This window comes from Pristis pectinata, chromosome 3 (genome assembly GCF_009764475.1).
Source record: "Pristis pectinata isolate sPriPec2 chromosome 3, sPriPec2.1.pri, whole genome shotgun sequence".
NCBI classification, from domain to species: Eukaryota; Metazoa; Chordata; class Chondrichthyes; order Rhinopristiformes; family Pristidae; genus Pristis; species Pristis pectinata.
In genome coordinates this window covers 49,533,959-49,553,025 of record NC_067407.1, presented here as the reverse complement: position 1 = coordinate 49,553,025, position 19,067 = coordinate 49,533,959, and the positions used below count along the sequence as shown (strand labels likewise).

General features: G+C 39.5%; 1 protein-coding gene across 1 annotated transcript in view; it reads left to right on the top strand.

Moving 5' to 3' along the window:
• Nucleotides 1–19,067, top strand: part of camsap2a (calmodulin regulated spectrin-associated protein family, member 2a) — a 152,764-nt gene that overhangs the window by 9,765 nt on the left and 123,932 nt on the right. The window contains 4 exon segments of the mRNA XM_052011124.1: nucleotides 857–880; nucleotides 883–935; nucleotides 937–1,092; nucleotides 1,095–1,118. Coding sequence (XP_051867084.1) covers nucleotides 857–880; nucleotides 883–935; nucleotides 937–1,092; nucleotides 1,095–1,118 — 257 coding nt within the window.

Below are 19,067 nucleotides of genomic sequence, written 5' to 3'. Positions count from 1 at the left end.
AAAAATCCAGAGCTTTCTGGCTGCTCTACGCTGGGGCTTTTGCCAACTGGAATCGAGTGTCAGAGCGCTCGACTTCTGCAATAATCCGATAGTTTACTCTGTGGAATCTTCCTGCTGAATTTGTGCCAGATTAGATCTGCCACAGGAACACCAAGTTATTCATTGCAATGAGGAGGGTAAAAATAAGGCTTTAAAATTTTATGAATTAGTTGAGTTTGCTTTCAATTGTTTATAAGTGTCTTAAATATTTTAATTTGTGTTTTCTTAAACTTCAATCGTTTAATTGATTTTTAAATAGGTTTTGAATGCCTGGAATATTCAGAAGCATTCATAATCCTTGACAGGTTTGGAAGTTGATTAAGCTTGAGTGTATGCTTACCTGGTGGGCCAACATTTATTTTCAGCTGTTTCATGGGTAAGCCTTGTTCTGGACCTCTTGTGTGGTGGCATCGGGTTGAATCATGTTGTACTGGACCAGCAGTTCTGTTGAGAATGCAGGTTGTATGGTGTACTTTAGGAAAATGTCATATCCAAAGAGGAAGTGTGGAAGAGAACTCACTAAATTGAGAGCAGGAACGTAAGATTTTAGGAAAAAACTGGAATCATTTTCAATTGAAATGTTCAGAGGAAATTTGAAAAAATTGTGTTTGAGTTTGTAAATATTTGTCAGTAATATTAAAGTATTTCTAGTTCTCAGTGATTGTGAATGCTTCTGAATGTTCATGACATTCAAAACCTATTTCTAATTAAAAAAAAACACAAATTAAAACATTGCTGAAACCAGAGAAATAAAACACTTTCCAGTTTTATTGTGTTATTTATGCAAATTACTTGATAAGCTTTTGTTTTTATTAAGATCATGTACCAGAGGAACTTAGAGAGCATTTTACACAGACCAGTATGAACAGGAACACATTAAGCCACCTGTTGTCAACCTTGCTTCTTTCTGCTGAGCTGTATTGCCGTGCTGGGAGCCTGATCTTGAAAAGTGATGCTGCCAAAACACTACTGGGTCATGATGCAGTTGTACAGGCGCTTGCACAGAAGGGTCTTTATGTCACAGAGCAGGAGAAACTAGTGACAGAGAGAGATCTCTTCGCAAGAAACCTATTCAGATGGTGAGTGTTTGAAAGAAATCAAATTGCATTTGAGATGTTATGCCACAAATGTACTTTGTTCTTATACGATCCTTTGTTTTCCCTTATTTTGTCTTGAGAATTAAGATTTGTCTGAAAAATGTTATACAAGGATTTTACGCTATGGAATATCGTATTGCATGAAAATAGTTTATCCCATTTGGTTTTGTTTTATTGTTGAGTAAAAAAAGATGATTTATACATGTGCATGAAATTTAGATTTTACAGATATAATAGTTTTTATACAATCTGAATTAAAAATAGATTTAGTCTTGCTTATGTAACTTGTGATTTGATTCCCAGATGTTCAGATGGCAATTACATAGTGGCGTTTTCAGATACATGCAGAGACAGAAGGGTTTAAGACAATGGAGGGTGCACTTTAATTATGTTTATAGGTGTAGCCAAAAAAAATTTCATGTGGAAAAAAAATAGGTATTTTTAACTCTTTTATTGACAGAGGATTCTTGTTTTTTTTCATCCACATGAATGAACCATATTCATATACTCTCTTTACTTGAACTGCCACCTGGCCCTCTATGGTTGGCAGAAGCCCAGAGTTGAGGAAAAGGCATTCCAAAACTTTCTACTAATGCAAGAAAGAAGGAAGTAGAATACTTAATGTGATCTTTGCTGTATTTCATTCTTGTTTTCAAATTCCTTCATGGCTTGACCATCCTGTGATTTCTCAAGCCCTCTATTGATTCAAGCGATCTCATTTATCCAGCTCTGTTCGCTGAAGTATCCTTAATTTAATCACTTCATGGTTGGTAGCTGTCCCTTCAGCTGCCAGGGCCCAATTTCTGGAATTCTTCCCACCAATCATTTTATGTTATCATTTTAAGTGCTCCTTAAAAGCTGTCTATCTCCAATCTACCCCAAGTGGATTGGAATCAAATCTTGTTTGACAAGTCCTGACAAGTGGCTTAGGATGTGCAATTACGTTCAAGATGTAACATCATGCTCTTATTAGAAGCTATTAAGCTGATAGTTGCATGCTAGAGATGCACATTCCCTGCTCAGTAATACTCACTTTGGATTCTGTTTGGAGATCTCAGTATAACCTTGGTTCAATTATAAATGAAAGAATTGACTTCTAGAGGTGACGTCACAGCAAGGCTGTAGGGGTTTAAGGAATCCTTGTAAAATTGAAGTCAGTGAGATTCAAGAGCGATCTCTGGGTGTGGGAGCGGATTCGTATGCAATGCAAAAATAGATGGTTGTGTTTGTTTGAAGTCAGTCATTTCAACCCCAGGACATTACTGCAGATGTTCTTTAGGACAGTATTCCAGGCCCAATTATCATCAGCTGCCTTCATCAATTGCTTCTTTCAACACAAGGGTTGGAAGTGGCCATGATCGCAGTGTTCATTTCCATATTCAGCTCCTCCAATAATAAAGCAATCCATGAGAGAGATCTGCAGCGAGATCTGGATATAGGTTTTAGGCTTGGGCAATAAGTGAAAAGACATGGTTACACAAGTATAAGACAATTACCATTGAACAAAGAGAGTCATAATCATCTCCCTATGGTATTCAGCAACGTAATCATCACCAAATCCTCCATTGTCAGCCTTCAGGTGGACATCATTCATTCGAATTTAACCATTGCTCATGACCATAGTTAAAGGGCTTGTGGATAAACGGGACTGGAACTTTTTACACTTGTCAGACCAAACTGAAAATAGTTGGAAGTTTTATTTCTTCTGTGTAACAATAATTGGAAATAATTGCTTACACGGTATTAATATTTGGTTTACATATATATTTTATTAACATCTATTCTGTGAATAGCACTTGGCTAATGATTTGCTGACATAGAGTGCAGTAGCAAGGACATGGATGGGCTTAGCTTCATGAAAAATTCATATTCTGAAGCATAAAGGGATTAGCATTATATTTGCTTGATTGATTCTTATTGTCTGTGACTGGAATATACCCCCAAATATATAGTAATTTTGTCTTATCATTGTCTCGTGACTCTCACTGATTCTTTGGTTCAACAGAATTAAGGGCTTCAGCACAGAAATTGTGAGTCAAACTCTAACCAGGCAGAGGCTTAATTCAGTTGAACGATATTCTTTTCTACGCTATTTTAGCTAAAATGTTGAAACCAATGTTAAAATAGGAAAAGGCATTTTGTTATAACTAAATTGTTTATCTGTTAATTTGGCAAACAGTAACTTCATAGAACCAGCACACCATAGATGAAGCCTATGAATCCATGCAGCTTGTTAATAAGAGTAGTCCAGTTTGTACCATTCTCTAGTTTTTTTGTATACCTTTCAGATGCTTAACCAATTGCTGTTTGAAAACTATAATTGAATCTGCATTCACCTATATTCCAAAAACTGCTGCTCAAATCATAACTATTCATTGCAAGAAACATCTTCTATCATGTCTCCTTTGCTTCTTTTGCCAATCAACTTAAATCAGTTCCTCTGGTTCTTGAACATTTGTCTTGACCCATTGTGATTTTGAAAAATTCTATCAAATCTCCTCTTGCCTTCCCTGCTCCATCTTCTCCAGTATCAGTGTACTGTAATTTCTCTTTCTCTGAGTCATTCTTGTAAATTTCTTCACCCTCTTCAAGATTTTCATGCTCATCTGAAAGTGTGGTGGCCATAATTAGATACGGTCCTCCATTAGGGCCAAACTATGCATTTTAAGGTGCAATTAAACTTCTTTGGTCCTGTTTATAAGTTCAAGATCTGTTATGCCATTGTTTTATAATTTTTTGAAAATATATGAATTTGTATTCATATAAAAAGTGACCCTCTTCCCCCTCCCCCCCTCCCAAAAGAAAGTGGTATGTTTGTGTGTTTACTGGTGAAGAAATATTTTCAGATCTCTCTTTGTGTTGCTGGTTGGAATAATGGCATTGCATATTGAAATGCAAGGATAGCTCCATGCAATCTGCGGGGGAACTCAGTGGGTCAAGCAGCATCGGTGGGAGGAAAGGAATTATTGATGTTCGGGTTCAAAACCCTGTTCCTATGGCAGGGTTTTGACCAAAACATCGACAATTTCTTTCCTCCCACAGATGCTGCTCGATCCACTGAGTTCCTTCAGCAGATTGTTTGTTGCACTAATTTCCAGCATCTGCAGTCTCTTGTATCTTCAAAGATAATTTCATAATTCTTAGTAAAGGAGATGGAACTATCAGAGGAAAATTAATTGCCTAAAATCCAATAGAATGGCTTGAATAGAATCTCTCATTAACTGCTCTTAGAATTATAAGGGAGTTATGTTAATTGTAGAAACAAAGAATGTGAAAGGACATGATCGTTTTACATAAATATCAGTTGACAAAGTGTGATGATTCAGACTATCCATCTAGGGCTATGAGTTGAACTTTGGAAGGTTCAGGTACACAGTGAATCAGGCTTGAGTGAGACTTAATATTATAAGACAGCATATTCATAAAAGGATCTCTGCAATGAATAGCATTATCTGAATTGAACACAGCTTTAATTTGAATTTTATTCCAATTTATAATTGGAAAATTGTCATTTCATTGAAGCAAATGTGAATGAAGTAAATAGTCACCAGAAGACAACATTTGCAGTTTAGTTGGTCTGCTGTCAAGTATTTATGCTCTTGAAATTTAGAGGTGAGTTTCTGTAGAGAGTCAGGGCTACCAGTGGGCTGTTGTAAGATTGGGAAACCTGGAAGAGAAAAGTTCATGATTATCTTGCAGTAAAGATACTAGACGCCTCTTAGGTGGGGATCCCACTGATAGACACTTGAATTGAAAGGGAAGGAGGGTGGTGGGAAGCCTTTCAGGCAAAAAGCCCACTTCACAAATGTACAACTATCTGGAACAAATTGGTGTAGTGAGGGAATGATAGAGAGACATGAGGGAGTGGTGATGTGGTGTCAGTGGTGGGGAGGCGTGAAGTTTACTTCAATAGATTGTCTGACTTGGAGGAAACCCTTCTGCTTCTTTGGGCTAGTAAGTAGGTGCTTGTTGCAAAGCTGTTTATGACAAGAATTCAAACCTTTTTACCTGCGTTAAGTTGCCTGTTTTCCTGTGGCCAAGGAAACTAGGGGACTTGTGACTAAAGGTAGACTGTCTGTTAGAATGAAAGCAGGAAGCCTGAGTGTCCCATTTCAATGACCACCATGCGTCACAAGAGCATCTTCCACTTTCTGCCACCATTTTGCCACCATTAAAACTGGAAGAGAATGGGTTTGAAGCAGGTTTAGTTCTGTTTCACTTTTATTCGTTTTAATCTGTGGTGTGACCCCACCTGTTGAAAGAGAGAGATGATTTGTACCAAAATGTAACTTGTTTTCACCTTGGTCAAAGAAGCTTCTTGGAATCTTTTGGCATCGTTCCACTTCACCGAAATGGGCTGGTGGAAACTCACTGCTGCTTCCTGCTTATTTTGCCAAGTTAAAAGTTAACCTGATCCATGTCATCATTTGACCCAGAGCAGGTTAGTCAGGTCCTGACCGTCATATATTGTAAGCAGTTTTTGATAGTACAGATTAATTTGCTATCTGCAGATCCAGATACTCATGAGGTCGGCTTCAGCTCCCATTTCAAACTTTTTTCAAATAAGTATATCTGTATGCATGTCCTTGTTGAGCAGCCAATCATTGTCTATATAAACTGATCAGTTTCCAGACCAACTTGTCAAATGGCTGTATGTACTGTCTTTGTTTGTACATCAGCACCTTGTGATTCAAAACTGATCACTGTAAGTTTCAGTACTTTCAATCAAAGTATTTATTAGCTAATATCATTTCTTTTGTGTACTTAAACACTGTAGTGTGCTTATGAATGCCTGTTAATGTTTTCAGAACATTATAGGTCATATTTATATTTATTTGAGCAGTATATTGGTTACAAAGGTGGTATCCATGATTTGTCATATTTCATGGGAGGTCCATGCCCCTATCCCTCATGGACAGTGTACTTATTGCAGCTTTTGAGGCCAGCTGCCTTATTCCGTGAAATATGCTTTGACTGCCTCTAAATGGTATGTACAATTTGTGAATAGCTGATAAGTATGAAAGTGCTCACAATAGTGTTTTACATATAATGATAGGTTGAGATGACAATTTTATTAGTGATGAACCCGGCTCAGCAGAAATATCACTGGAGAACCTGAAGCAAGAAAATGTGCTTTCCACATATTTGACATTAAGGTCATCATTACAGACATTCTTGGCCTGAAGCTGGAATGTGGCAGTGTTTTCACCTGTAACGCAAACTGCTGATTTGAACTGTTTGGATGAACTAATTTATGACTGCCATTCAGACATACCATGAATCATAAATATGCAATAAAAACTTTTTTCAAAGGCATTTAATTTAAAGGTAACTGATTGGTGAGCTGGGGTTGAAAAGGTGAATCCTGTTTGGTTAAACCATTGACATCTTTTGAAATATTCATTCTTGGGATTTGGGCAATACCAGCAAAGGCATCTTTCATTGTCTATCCCTCATTGCAGTCTACGTGCACTGCAGCATTGCTCGTAAGCAGGAGGATGTGTGACTTTGGTGGGGGGGGGGGGGGGGGGGGGGGAGTTAGTAGGAGATAAAAAGCTTTCTGTGCACCTTGTTTTCTAGACAGAAGAGGTCTTGAGATTCAAAGGTGGCTTGGCTGTCTGCTGCTGTGCATCCTATGTAAAAATAAACTTGCATTTTTCAAAAAGAGGTTTGAAAAGTACAAGCATTTTTTATCATTCTTGGGATATGCCATCAAAAGATGGTTGTGAGCTTTCTTTTTGATCTGTTTGCAATCCATGTGGTGAGTATGTTCTAAGAATGCTATGGATAAGTAATTTTAGGGTATTATGTAGTAACAAAGAAGGACCAGTCTTGTATGTCTATGCCGACTGGGATGTAATATGAATGTGATGACATCACGGCACTCAGGCAACAAATTCTGAAACAGCACAGGAGTAGCTATTCAGCCCATTGTCCCTTTGTTGCTCCTTGGTAAAGCTGTCCAATTAGTTCCAGGATGTTTTATTTTCCCTTCAAGTATTTTATCCAATTGACATGTATCAGTTATTTTTTGAATTGGCTTCAACTGTCCTTTGTTTCCCTATTTTAGATTTCCATTGCATTTGCTACTATATCATGAATCTTGTGTCTCTGAGCATCTTCTTTCCTTGTTTTATTTTAGTCCCTATATCTTTTAATCTTTCTGAGGAATGGTGGCTTTCAATTTACTTCCTACTTCCCCCATTCAATCCCTCATGAGAATGTAATTACTCAGTGAACCACCTCATTTTGGATACTGGACGTCATTGGCAAGGCCAGTATTTATTGGCCATCCCTAATTACACTTGGGAAGGTCTTGGTGAGTTACCTTCTTGAACTACTACAGTTCATCATAAAAGGTAGACTAGCACTGGAGACAAAAGGGATTCACTAAGTTAATTCCTGGCATAAGAGGATTGTCCTATGTGAGTGGGTAAAGAAATTCCATAACATCATAGAAGATCAGGATATTTTTAACGCCTGTTCCCCTTGTTACTTGTTTGATCATCAATCACCAATCACAAACTAAATTTACTTATTGCAACACAGAGGAAGCCATTTGGCCCATTGGTGCACATCTGCTCTGAGCGGAGCAATCCTTCAGTTCCATTCTCCCTCTCTTTACTTTCCCTGCAGCCTTGCCAACTTAGTCTCTCTCAACTCTCCTTTGATATTTCTGCCACTTACCAATACTAAGGGTAATTTATAATAGTCAGTTCAACTCCATCAGATGGAAGTCCACACAGTTGCAAGGAGAACATGCAAGCTCTGCAAAGGCAGCACCCAACTTCAGGATCGAACCCAGGTTCCTGGAGCTGTGAGGCAGCAGCATGTTCTGCTGCATTACTTTGCAGGACTGCAGAACTTCGATTTGATGAAAAACACGATGATACTGGAGGAACTCAGCAGGCCAGGCAGCATCTGTGCAGAAAAGCAGGTGGTCAATGTTTTGGGTCAGGACCCTTCTTAAGGACTGAAGATAGGAAAAGGGGAAGCCAATATGTTGGAGGCAAAGCAGGGCAGTGATAGGTGGACAGAAGAGGGGAGGGGGGGGTGGGCACAAGGTAGCGATAGGTAGATGCAGGTAAGAGATAGTGATAGAGAAGTGTGGGGGGAGGAGGGGAGAGCGGATCCGCCGGGGGATGGGTCAAAGGTAAGGAGGAAAAAAGGGGTAGAAAAAAGAGAGAGAGGCTAAGAAAGGGGAGAAAAGAAGAAGCATGGTTGGGGGTGGGGTAAGTGTGGGGAAGGGGGTAGGGATTACTTAAAGTGGGAGAATTCAATGTTCATGCCATTAGGCTGCAAGGTTCCAAGATGGAAAATGGGGTGCTGTTCCTCCAGTTTGCATTTGGACTTCTGGCACTGAAGGAGGCCAAGGACTGTCGTATCTGTGATGGAGTGGAAGGGGGAGTTGAAGTGACTGGCAACGGGTAGATGCAGATCATGGTTACGGATGGATCACAGGTGTTCTGAAAAATGGTCACCTAGTCTGCATTTGGTCTCACCAATGTAGAGGAAGCCACACTTGGAGCACCGAATGCAGTCGATGATATTAAGGGAGGTGCAGGTGAATCTCTGTCTCACCTGAAAGGACTGTTTGGGTCCCTGGATGGAGGTGGTGTAGGGGCAGGTGTTACACCTATGGAGGGGGCAGTGAAAAGTCCCCGGGGTGGGAGCCAGAGGGGTGGGAGGGAGGAGTGAACTCGGGAGTCACGGAGAGAGCTGTCCTTGCGAAAGGCAGAAAGGGATGAGGAGGGGAAGGTGTGCTTGGTGGTGATGGAGGAAGTGGCGGAGAATGATGTGTTGGATATCTGGGCTGGTGGGATGAAATGTAAGGATAAGGGGGACCCTATCCCTTTTGGATCTGGGAGGGGTGGGGGGTGAGGGCAGAGGTGTGCCTCCCCTCTTTTGTCCACCTATCACTGTTCTGCTTTTCCCTCCTGTATATTGGGTTTCCCCTTTTCCTTTCTTCAGTCCTGAAGAAGGGGTCCTGACCCAAAACATTGACTGCCTGCTTCTCCCCATGGATGCTGCCTGGCCTGCTGAGTCCCTCCAGCATCATGGTGTTTTTCATCTTGATATTCCAGCATCTGCAGTCCTTTGTTTCTCAAACTTTGATTTGATCTGTTGCCTGTGAGTTTTGCTGATTAGTATGAATGCAGTCCTGTGTTGTAGATGTGATGCAATACTTAATGTGGATCTAGCTACAACAACAAACAGGAAAAAAGTCTGCTTAGTAAGTACTTTATGCACATTTCTAAATGGCTGCAGTGTACTTTCCACAGGAACAACTCCCAAACCAACAACCTCCTTCACCCACAGGAACAAACCATTAGGTACATAGAAGCACCTGGGAAATATGTAAAACAAAAAGATTGGGATGGTTCCAGAAGTCAGCCATTGCCATCTTTCTTTGTCCTTCTGTTTAAATGCAGTAAGATCTTTGAGACTAGCACTGTTCTTCCTAGTTACGGCATTCTTTTTATGACTTTTGCACCAGTAATAATTGATAAGGGAGCACATTCTGCTGCTGAATATTCAGCGGTGTTGCTTGACAGCATAGGAACACTTTGTCTGATGGAAGCATCTCTCATGTATATTTTTGACCAGTATTTGTTAGAATAGGGACATCTTTAAAATGGGATTTCTTACCTGCCAGTCCTCCTCCTCTGTCTTAGGCAGTGCCTTGGGATTAAGGATGAACTGTTGCCACTCTGGTTTTGTAGGATCTGATGTGGCTCATGCAGAGACCTAAGACTCTTTCACAGATGGGGTAGGAAGTGGCTGACAGGATGAGTGAGTGGATATTTTGTGAGGTGGTGCACTTCATTCATCACTTATACAGAGGTTTCTTTGTGCTCCCACGCATGGGCTTGAGGTTCCCAAACCATCATGAATGCTCCTCCACTTTGAGGGTCATAGCCAGAGGTTCCCAAGAGTCAATGGGGATGCTGAACATCTTCAAGGAAGCTTTGAGCACACCTTGAGTCTTTCTCTCTGTCCACCTTGAGATCTCCTCCCACAACAGTACTTGGAATACAATATTCATAGGCTGTTTTTATGAATAATAAGAATTTGGTCTGAGGGTCTCTCAGGTGTTTAGCCTGCAGAATTGTGCTGATCTGAATGTCAGGTTTAGTTCATTCCCTCAGTACTCCCAGTAGAGAGATTTTTTTTGGCTTGAGCACCAGAGCTTAGAGTGAAGAAACAGCAGCATCTAACTGCAAGATTTGGAAAGCTACCACTCTTGGGAGAAGATCTTTTGTACTATCTGTAACTGCCATTTTCCTAATCTGTTGCAGATTTGTAGACAAAAAAGTGTTTAAGCAGGAATTTAAGTGAACAGCAATTTAATTACTTCCATTTCATTAAAGGCAACAATATGCTGAGGTAAGCAAAAGGTAATTATGTTCCATATACCCAAGACAAATATATAAAATCTAAACTCTGTGGTTTTAAATTGATGCGTAGAGAAAGCTATAGTGGTGACCACTTAGTCCATGGAAAATTATTTTCATGATTGATATAATTGAATTATAACCATTACAATGATGGGAAGAGAATTTCCTCTATTTGTCATCAGTTATGTGGAATTGCATAAAATAGAAACACACTATTCTGACCAATTACTCTATACTGGGATTTATACTCCTGAAAGTGAGTCTTTGCCCATTCCATCTACTCTTCTCAATCTTTCAGCATACCTTTCTGTTCCATTTATCTTACAAACCTGGAAACCTTTGAGTTTGTTTTTCCACTAGACTGTTGGAAAGTGGAAAAATTGTGCAATATTTTGCAGACACCTTTGGTTAATGCTTACATTTTATTGTTACATAAATTGCAATTGGCACTAGTTTGTACTTATTAGTTTTTGTTATTGGCTTGCCTTGAAAGCGCACAGAGCAGAACTTGCTGTGCAAAATGTTTGAATTGACAGCATTGATTGGAATATCTGTCCTTTTTTAAATAAAACCCAGAGAGTGGAACTGAATAAATATCACAAAGATTGGGAATACCACTTTTTTGCAACTGTAGCAGTGATTTCACTCCCTATCCACAAAAGTTGCAAACTGTGTTTCTTTGTGATAAGTCCTGCTGGGTATGGAAGTTTTCATGTTTAGTGTTAAATGTGATTTTTGTAACTGCTTCCACTCCTCCCCATGACCAAGAGTAAATGAAATTCCAGTAATCACCACAGCAGTTTTTGCCCAGTTATTGGAAGTACATGAAACTCAATCTTTCTGGTATGTATCACCATACCTCAGAGCAGTGGTTGGAGATTGGTTCCTGCTTCAGATTGCCCTGGTCTTCAAGTCACCACCTTGGAGTCGGTGCACAACTACTTTGTCCCTAGGACAGGCTGATCATATTTGCTGAAAGCAATCCAGCAGAAGCACAGCAGGGAGCCAGGACTATATTTTATGTTGTGCAGTACACCAGTTCAAAAAGTTGAACAATCTGCATTGTAACAGTTATTAAAATAGTAGTACTGCAAGTTACTTTTTGTCCCTTCTCTCTGTTTTTTCTGGTCAGATATTTTCCCCCTTTATTCCTCATGTCCTAACCCTTGATTTGAATCTACTACGAAATACCATGTCAAAGACGGTTTTGAGTATCTAAAAATAATAAAATAATAGAATAGTTACAGCACAGAAGGATGCCATTCAGCCTATTGTGACTCCACCAGCTCCCGCACTGAGCAACTTGTTTGTTTCACCAATCCTTCCTCACCAGTCCTTTCTCTGTCACCTTGCAAATTCTTCTCCCCATAGGTTTGTCCAATTCCTTCTTCAAAGTCACAACCTCCCTTCATCATATCTGCAGGAATCATTCTTGATTCTGTCCACATACTGCAGAAAAATGATTTTTCTCGTGTCACTCTTCCCTTTTCATTTTGTACCCATGACCTCTGGTCCTCGACCCCCTACACCAGCATTAAACGCCTCCCACTATCCACTCTGTCCATTTCTCTCATTATTTTGTGTACCTTTATTGTCTATCCCTTCTAAAGAAACCTGTCCCTACCTGTCTGATGTATCCTTGTAACTGTCTCCCTTATCCCGGGATAATCTATACGTTCTTGAAAGGCCTCACATCATTACTATAATGTGGTAACAATTATTGATCACAGTACTGCATTATTCAGTGTTTTATAAATGTCCAGCATGACTACCCTGCTCTTACACTGCATGGCTGTAATGATAAATGTATGTTGTCAGCTACACTACTCCTGTCCATTCTTTCGATTACTTCTTCAAAGAAAAATAAAGTATTAGTCAGGCATGAGGGTCCCTTCCCTCTAACTTTGTTTTTGTCCATGTTTTATTACTTCTTTGATTTTCCTTGAAAATTTGATTTTTTTTAAAAAGTTCTCTCTGCCTTCCTGGTGTGTTCTTAATATTTTTCTCATGTTCCTTGTTTCTTTTTTCAGCCTCCTCTCATTTAATGCTTCTTGCATGGTTCTTAGTTGAGACTTAATTTTCCCATTAGTCCTTGCTTTCTTCACAAAGCTCCATAACCAGCTTTCATTTTCAAACACAATGATTTATTTCCTACAGTTTTTCTGTTTATTTTTTTTCCACCCAGTTTGCCCTCATTAATTGTCCTTTGTTTGTCTCTCTTGATTCTAATTTTGAATGTTTCTATGCCATATAGAAATAAACCTTCTGAGCCAGGTTGAATGGTTATGGTCATAAACTGAATTTTGCATAAATAATTGCAATTTTCAGTAATTTAAAACAGAAAATGCTGGAAAAACTCAGCAAGTCAGGCAGCATCTGTGGAAAGAGAAACAGTCAACGTTTTACATCTGCAACCTGTCGTCAGAAGTCAGTAAGTTAATTTTCAGTGGTTTACATCCGTTACTTACCTGGGCAAAGTAGTGTTGCAGCAAAACAGCCTTAAGATGGTTTTCATTTCACTGAGTTTGTAAATGAGCGTTCTTTAAAATTTATATACCGTTATACTACTTATCAAACAGTTTTAATAGCATGGACTAGAATAAAGCCATCAAAAAAGGATTTTAGTCCAATTAATTTTTCTTAAGATTCTAGCCCCAAACCACAATTTTCTGTTCTTGATGCAAAGTGTTTCTCAGTTCCATTTCTGGTGCTTTGTGATTTTTGGGATTGCCTCACTCGGTTTCAGGGAGTGTTGTCAGTGTCCACCTTTGTAACAGTATGGTTAAATAATTTATCATCAAATTTATTTCTGACTGGAGTCCATTAAGTGCAACATAGATGGATTATTATTCAAGCCCTGCTGTCTGTTGGTAAAGATAATATGTAAATAAAAGTGTTAATAATGAATTATGACTGACAAATAGGCTATGATTTATAAATAATGCAAAACTCAACTTCTGCCAAGCTGATCTCTGAGTACACAATTACAGAGCAGATTTGGTGTGATGCTAAATGATCTTCGACCAGATGCTCAGTCTGCTATGTAACTCCACATAGTCAGAGTCCAACATAATTCTTAATGAGAGGCTCAGTAAATATGGCACTGAATTTAATATAATGTAAGGACTAGTTTATTATGTGCTCAGAGGATCCATTGGAAAATTAGAGACTTTACTAATCTACCAAATCTCTTCTTAAATTTTCCAATTTGACTATCTCCATTCCATGCTTTGTATGCATTTACATTTTTAATTGTGAGGAATTGGCTGTTCACTCTTGTATCCAGGCAGGTATGCTGTACACCATGGAGACACAAGAGACTGCAGGTGCTGGAATCAGGAGCAACACACAAGATGTTGGAGGAACTCAGTGGGTTAGGCAGCATCTATGGAGGGAAATGGACAGTCCAGATGAAGGGTCTCAATGTGAAACATCGCTGTTCATTTCCTTCCGTAGGTGCTGCCTGACCTGCTGAGTTACCCCAGCATCTTGTGTGATGCTGCACAACATTGTGCTTTAGGCAAAGCTAATATTACCAGCCAATAGGATAGTGAATTTCTTCCATGACTGGAACTTTAACAGTATACCTCAGGTTGTGAGTTTAAATCTTTGTCTGGGAACCTGTGTAATTGAATTCAATAAATGTGTCGTTTTGGGTTTAGCATCAGATAAAATGACTCAGAAATTTATCTGATTTCCACCAAATCTGAACTGTTTCACAGTCTTTTAAAAAAGGGATGTTCCATGCCAAGCCTTGTGTGTGACATCAGTCCCACACCATATGGCTGACTCTTCATGTCCTCAGGATAGCTAGTGATGGTAACAAAGTCCTGGCTTGTCAGTGTCCCTTGTCTAAAATACAAATAAATGGCAGCTACCGTGATGGTCCTGAGACTGATAGCTGCAGTATAAATGTGCCTTAGATTCTTTAACAAACTGATGCAAAACTTGACACGTCTCTAGGGAACTAACATTTTGATTGTCAGTCAGGACTGGCTTTAATAAAATTGTGACTCACTCGATTAGGTACCTGAAGACTATTTTGAAACTCTTGAGTACTACCTCACAAAAGGTATCTTACTAGATATTTTCTAATTTACTGCTTGATAAAGTGTGAATAGAATGGTACTCAATACAGCAAGGATTTTGCTGCATTCCTTACTGGGAACTGGAATATAAGGATTTGATTTGTGGATTTGAGGTAGGAACTGTGTCATATTTATGAAATACTGTTTGTCAGATTTAATTGTTTTGTACTTGGGGTAAAGGTATAAAAGAATAAAGCAGTTCACTTCATAGATTCTGGGAATTAGTCTGGAGATTTGGTTCTGACTATGCAGTTTCTAGTGTATTCCTGCATGTGTTGTCATTTATTTTTTAACATTTTAACCACCCCATGTGTTGAGAATTCTGTACTAAATTTGCAGTTACAAATAAAAGTTTCAAGATACTGTCACGAACCAGCAACAAAAGAAACACACTGAGCATGATTCAGTGTTAAAAACTATTTTATTAATCACTACTTATGATAATATGTAAAATAGAAGTAAAAATGTTAGTATGTTAGAATTCAAAAATGTTAAACCTTGAACGTTAACCCCAAAAACTAAACTCTTCGTGTGTGTGTGACAAAGTCCCAAACTCCAAGTTCAGGAATGGTTCTTAAAGTTCAGTTCCGCAAGCCATAAAGTGAAACATGAGCAAGGGCTTCTTCAACAACCACCGTTGTCTGAAGATAAGATGTATACGTAGAGAAACAGAGAGAGAGTAAATACGAAATCCAAATGTTCCACGATGGAACCCAAGCGACACTTCAGTGTTTATTCGGTAGTGACTTCCTCACCCCGAAAAGCATCCGAATCGTGGTCGTCCACACACAAATACCTGTTTCCTTCTACAGGTCAGCAACAAAGTGAACTCCACCGGATTACTTCCAACTTCCATACATGGATTTCAGTGGCAGACACAGTTATAGTTTCTCATCCATCGATAGAGAAAACTAGCAGGCTGGTGTCTCTCTCCCTTCTCTCTCTTCTTCCACAACATCATTACGTCCTTTATCTTCTATTGACGTAAGCACGCCACACACACAAATACACACACACTCTCTATCTTAAAGGGACATTCACTGAGTCCGTAACAATACGTTTAAAGTAGATTATTATGTAACTTCAATAACTGATTGAACATTATTTGGGTTAAGACAAATACTTTATTGTACTTGTGTACTTAATTTCCACAGGGTTTCAAATTCAGTAAAGCCTAAAAGTCAACTATTCTCTTCTCCCAAGTAGTAGTTCTTGTAAAGATAAGGAATTTAAAGGAGCATGTTCAGTTTCTCTTCAAACTAGTTTGTTGTCATATACACCAGGGTGCAATATGCATGAAGCTCACAGAGTAAACAGTAAACAAGGTAATGATAAATACGTATACAACAATAAATACAATGACGATTGCAAAACAGAAGAATGGTGCAAAGATTGAAGTAGCCATCTGAAGTAATGCAAAAAGAAATACTAAAGTGACAGTGAAGGAATAACCGAGAGAGGTAGCGTTAAGGCAAATGCAATGTTAGCATTCATTTCAAGAGGTCTAGAATATAAAAGCAAGGATGTAATGCTGAGGCTTTATAATGCATTGGTCAGACCATATTTGGAGTATTGTGAGCAGTTTTGTGCCCCATATCTAAGGAAGGATGTGCTGGTATTGGAGAGTGTCTAGAGGAGGTTTATGGGTATGAAAGGGTTAACACGTGAGGAGCATTTGTCTCTGGGCCTGTACTCGCTAGAGTTTAGAAGGATGAGTGGAGATCTCATTGAAACCTACCAAATATTGAAAGGCCTGGACAGAGTGGACATGGAGAAAATGTTTCCAGTAGTCGGAGAGTTTAGGACCAGAGGGCACAGCCTCAGAACAGAAGGATGCCCCTTCAGAACAGAGACTAAGAGGTATTTCTTTAACCAGAGGGTGGTGAATCTGTGGAATTCATTGCCACAGGCGGCTGTGAAGGTCAAGTCATTGGGTATATTTAAAGAGGAGGTTGATAGGTTCTTGATTAGTAAGGGCATCAAAGGTTACGGGGAGAAGACAAGAGAATGGGGTTGAGAGAGAAAAATAAATCAGCCACGATCGAATGGCGGAGCAGACTTGATGGGTCGAATGGCCTAATTCTGCTCCTATATCTTATGGTTAAGAGTTCAACTCAGTGAGGAGAGATCCTGGGCAATAACAGCACTTTCAGGGTTGTCCTTGTTTCTGAGTTTAGCTTCCAGCTGTGAGACAACCTTTGCAGTTGCCATCAAGGCTTGGGCTTCAGAATATGTTTGAGCCACACTAAAATATAAATTGCAACCTTTGGAGACTGCTTTCTTTTGGCTAGATGGCAAATGTCAGGCCTGGTCATGCATCTGTTATTGAAAAAGATACATATTCATAAGATAAGTTTAAGGGTGGAATTGCTATTATCCTGGATCCAATGTTAATGCTCCTCCATTTTGTGAGATATGGGAAACCCATGTTATTTCCTGGAATGAGCTTTTACTGAACATAGATTATTTTTCTTTGAATACTATTGGCAGAGCAGAAACCTTATACAATTTGATTAAGCATGTTAAGTAGGGCAGTACTGTGGTGCCGCACTTAATGAACCGAGGTTGGACACTGACATCAGATTCTGTCTGTGCAGGATTTGTATGTACTCTCCATGACTGGCATGAGTTTTCTCCCACATTCCAAAGAAGCTCTGGTATGTGAATTAGCTCCTGTAAATTACCCTTTGATATACATTAATGGCAAAAAGATTCAAAGGGAATTTGATGGGGATGTGTGAAAGAGTATAAATTGGAGGGATACAAGGAAATGAGCATAAAGGGGCAGTGGAACTAATGGAATTGTTCCTCTGGGAGCCAGCATGGACCCAATGGGCCAAATGGCCTCCTCCAGCTTCATTATAAAATAAGATATAATCACTTTTCAAATGGAACATTTTCAAATGGAATGTTCCATTTTATTTATTTTAACCTTGTGTGATTTTACTGGCATCACATGTAGTAAGATGGGTCTTTCCAATGTTAAATTTGAATGCAGATCTTCGCTGTGGCTATTAAAATCTGAAACAAAAGAATGTTTTTTAAAATTCACAATGTGAAAGTGAGAGGCATTGGCAAGTTGACATTTCATGTCCATCACTAGGTATTCTGAGAAGGTGACCCTGAAAGTGCTGCACTAGTAGTGGTTTAATATGACAGGCTGGCTGTCTTGGGCCACTTTGTGCAGGATTGAAGTCATACATAAGACGAACCAGGTGAGGATGAGAGATTTCCTCTCCAAAGTAACAGTGCTGAACTATTCAGAAGTTTAAAGACAGCCTTGCAGCTTAATAGTCACTTTTTGATGTTGCTTTTTATTTTTGTTTAGACATTTTAAAAAATTGAGTTCAAATTCTCAGAATGTTATTGTGGGATTGGACTCTTGTTTTAAGGATTATTATTCCTACTTTTTATTATTCATTCAAGGGATGTGGGCTTTGTAGGCTCAGCCAGCATTTAATTGACCATCCCTAGTTGCCCTTGAGAAGGTGGTGGTGAGCTGCCTTCTTGAACTGCTGCAGGCCTTGAGCTGTGTGTACACCCATTATGCTGTTAGGGAGAGAGTGCCAGGATTTTGAGCTAGTAACGGTGAAGGAATGGTGAAATATTTCCAAGTAAGGGTGGTGTGTGACTTGGAGCGCAACGTCCAGGTGGTGGTGTTCCTTTGCTTTTGACCTTGTCCTTCTAGCTGATAGAGGTCATGGGTTTGGAAGGTAGTATCTAAGGATTCTTGGTGATTTACAATTATTATTCGATTAACAGAATTATTTACCACATATCCCCAGTAATGTGAATGTATTTACATCAGATGGTGTATCTTGAGTTATCAGGAATATTTGTCTTTGGGCAAAAAGCCTTAATTTGCTTCTGTTTTCCCTGTTTATTGTGGTAAATTTTTCAAACCCCCACCCCCAACCCCCCCCCCCCAACCCCTCAAGCAGCTATTCCTGTAATTACTGGTGTTCAAGGGCTTTTCTTATAGATGATGGACAAATGGGTGTGGCACTTCTTTGTCTGTCTCCCAACTGGCCTGCTCTCAATCCAGCAGGCCCTTCAGAAAGTTCAGTGAACCCCAGTGAAATCACCACCAGCTCACCCCCACCCCGTCCTTGTATCACTGGAAGGTTCCCACTCTTGGTGATCCAGTGCCGACATAAGTCAGTGTACCTGGACATTGGATATGTAAGAGTCAGGAAAGGGCCAAATGTGACTGAACCACTGCTGGAGGCTTCTCCTGGGCAAGATTGACGTGAGGCACCCTGGGGAGAGAAAGCAGCAGTGTGCAACTGGCAAGTATGACTGACTTGTCAGTCATCAGAAGATCTGCTCAATTATTATTCTCAGGACAGCAAAAAGTTGTTGCGTAAGTAATGTCATTCCAGCTACCAAACAGCCACTTAACTTCAAGGTCACATCACTAATATGCTGTGGGCTCTTTAGTAGTC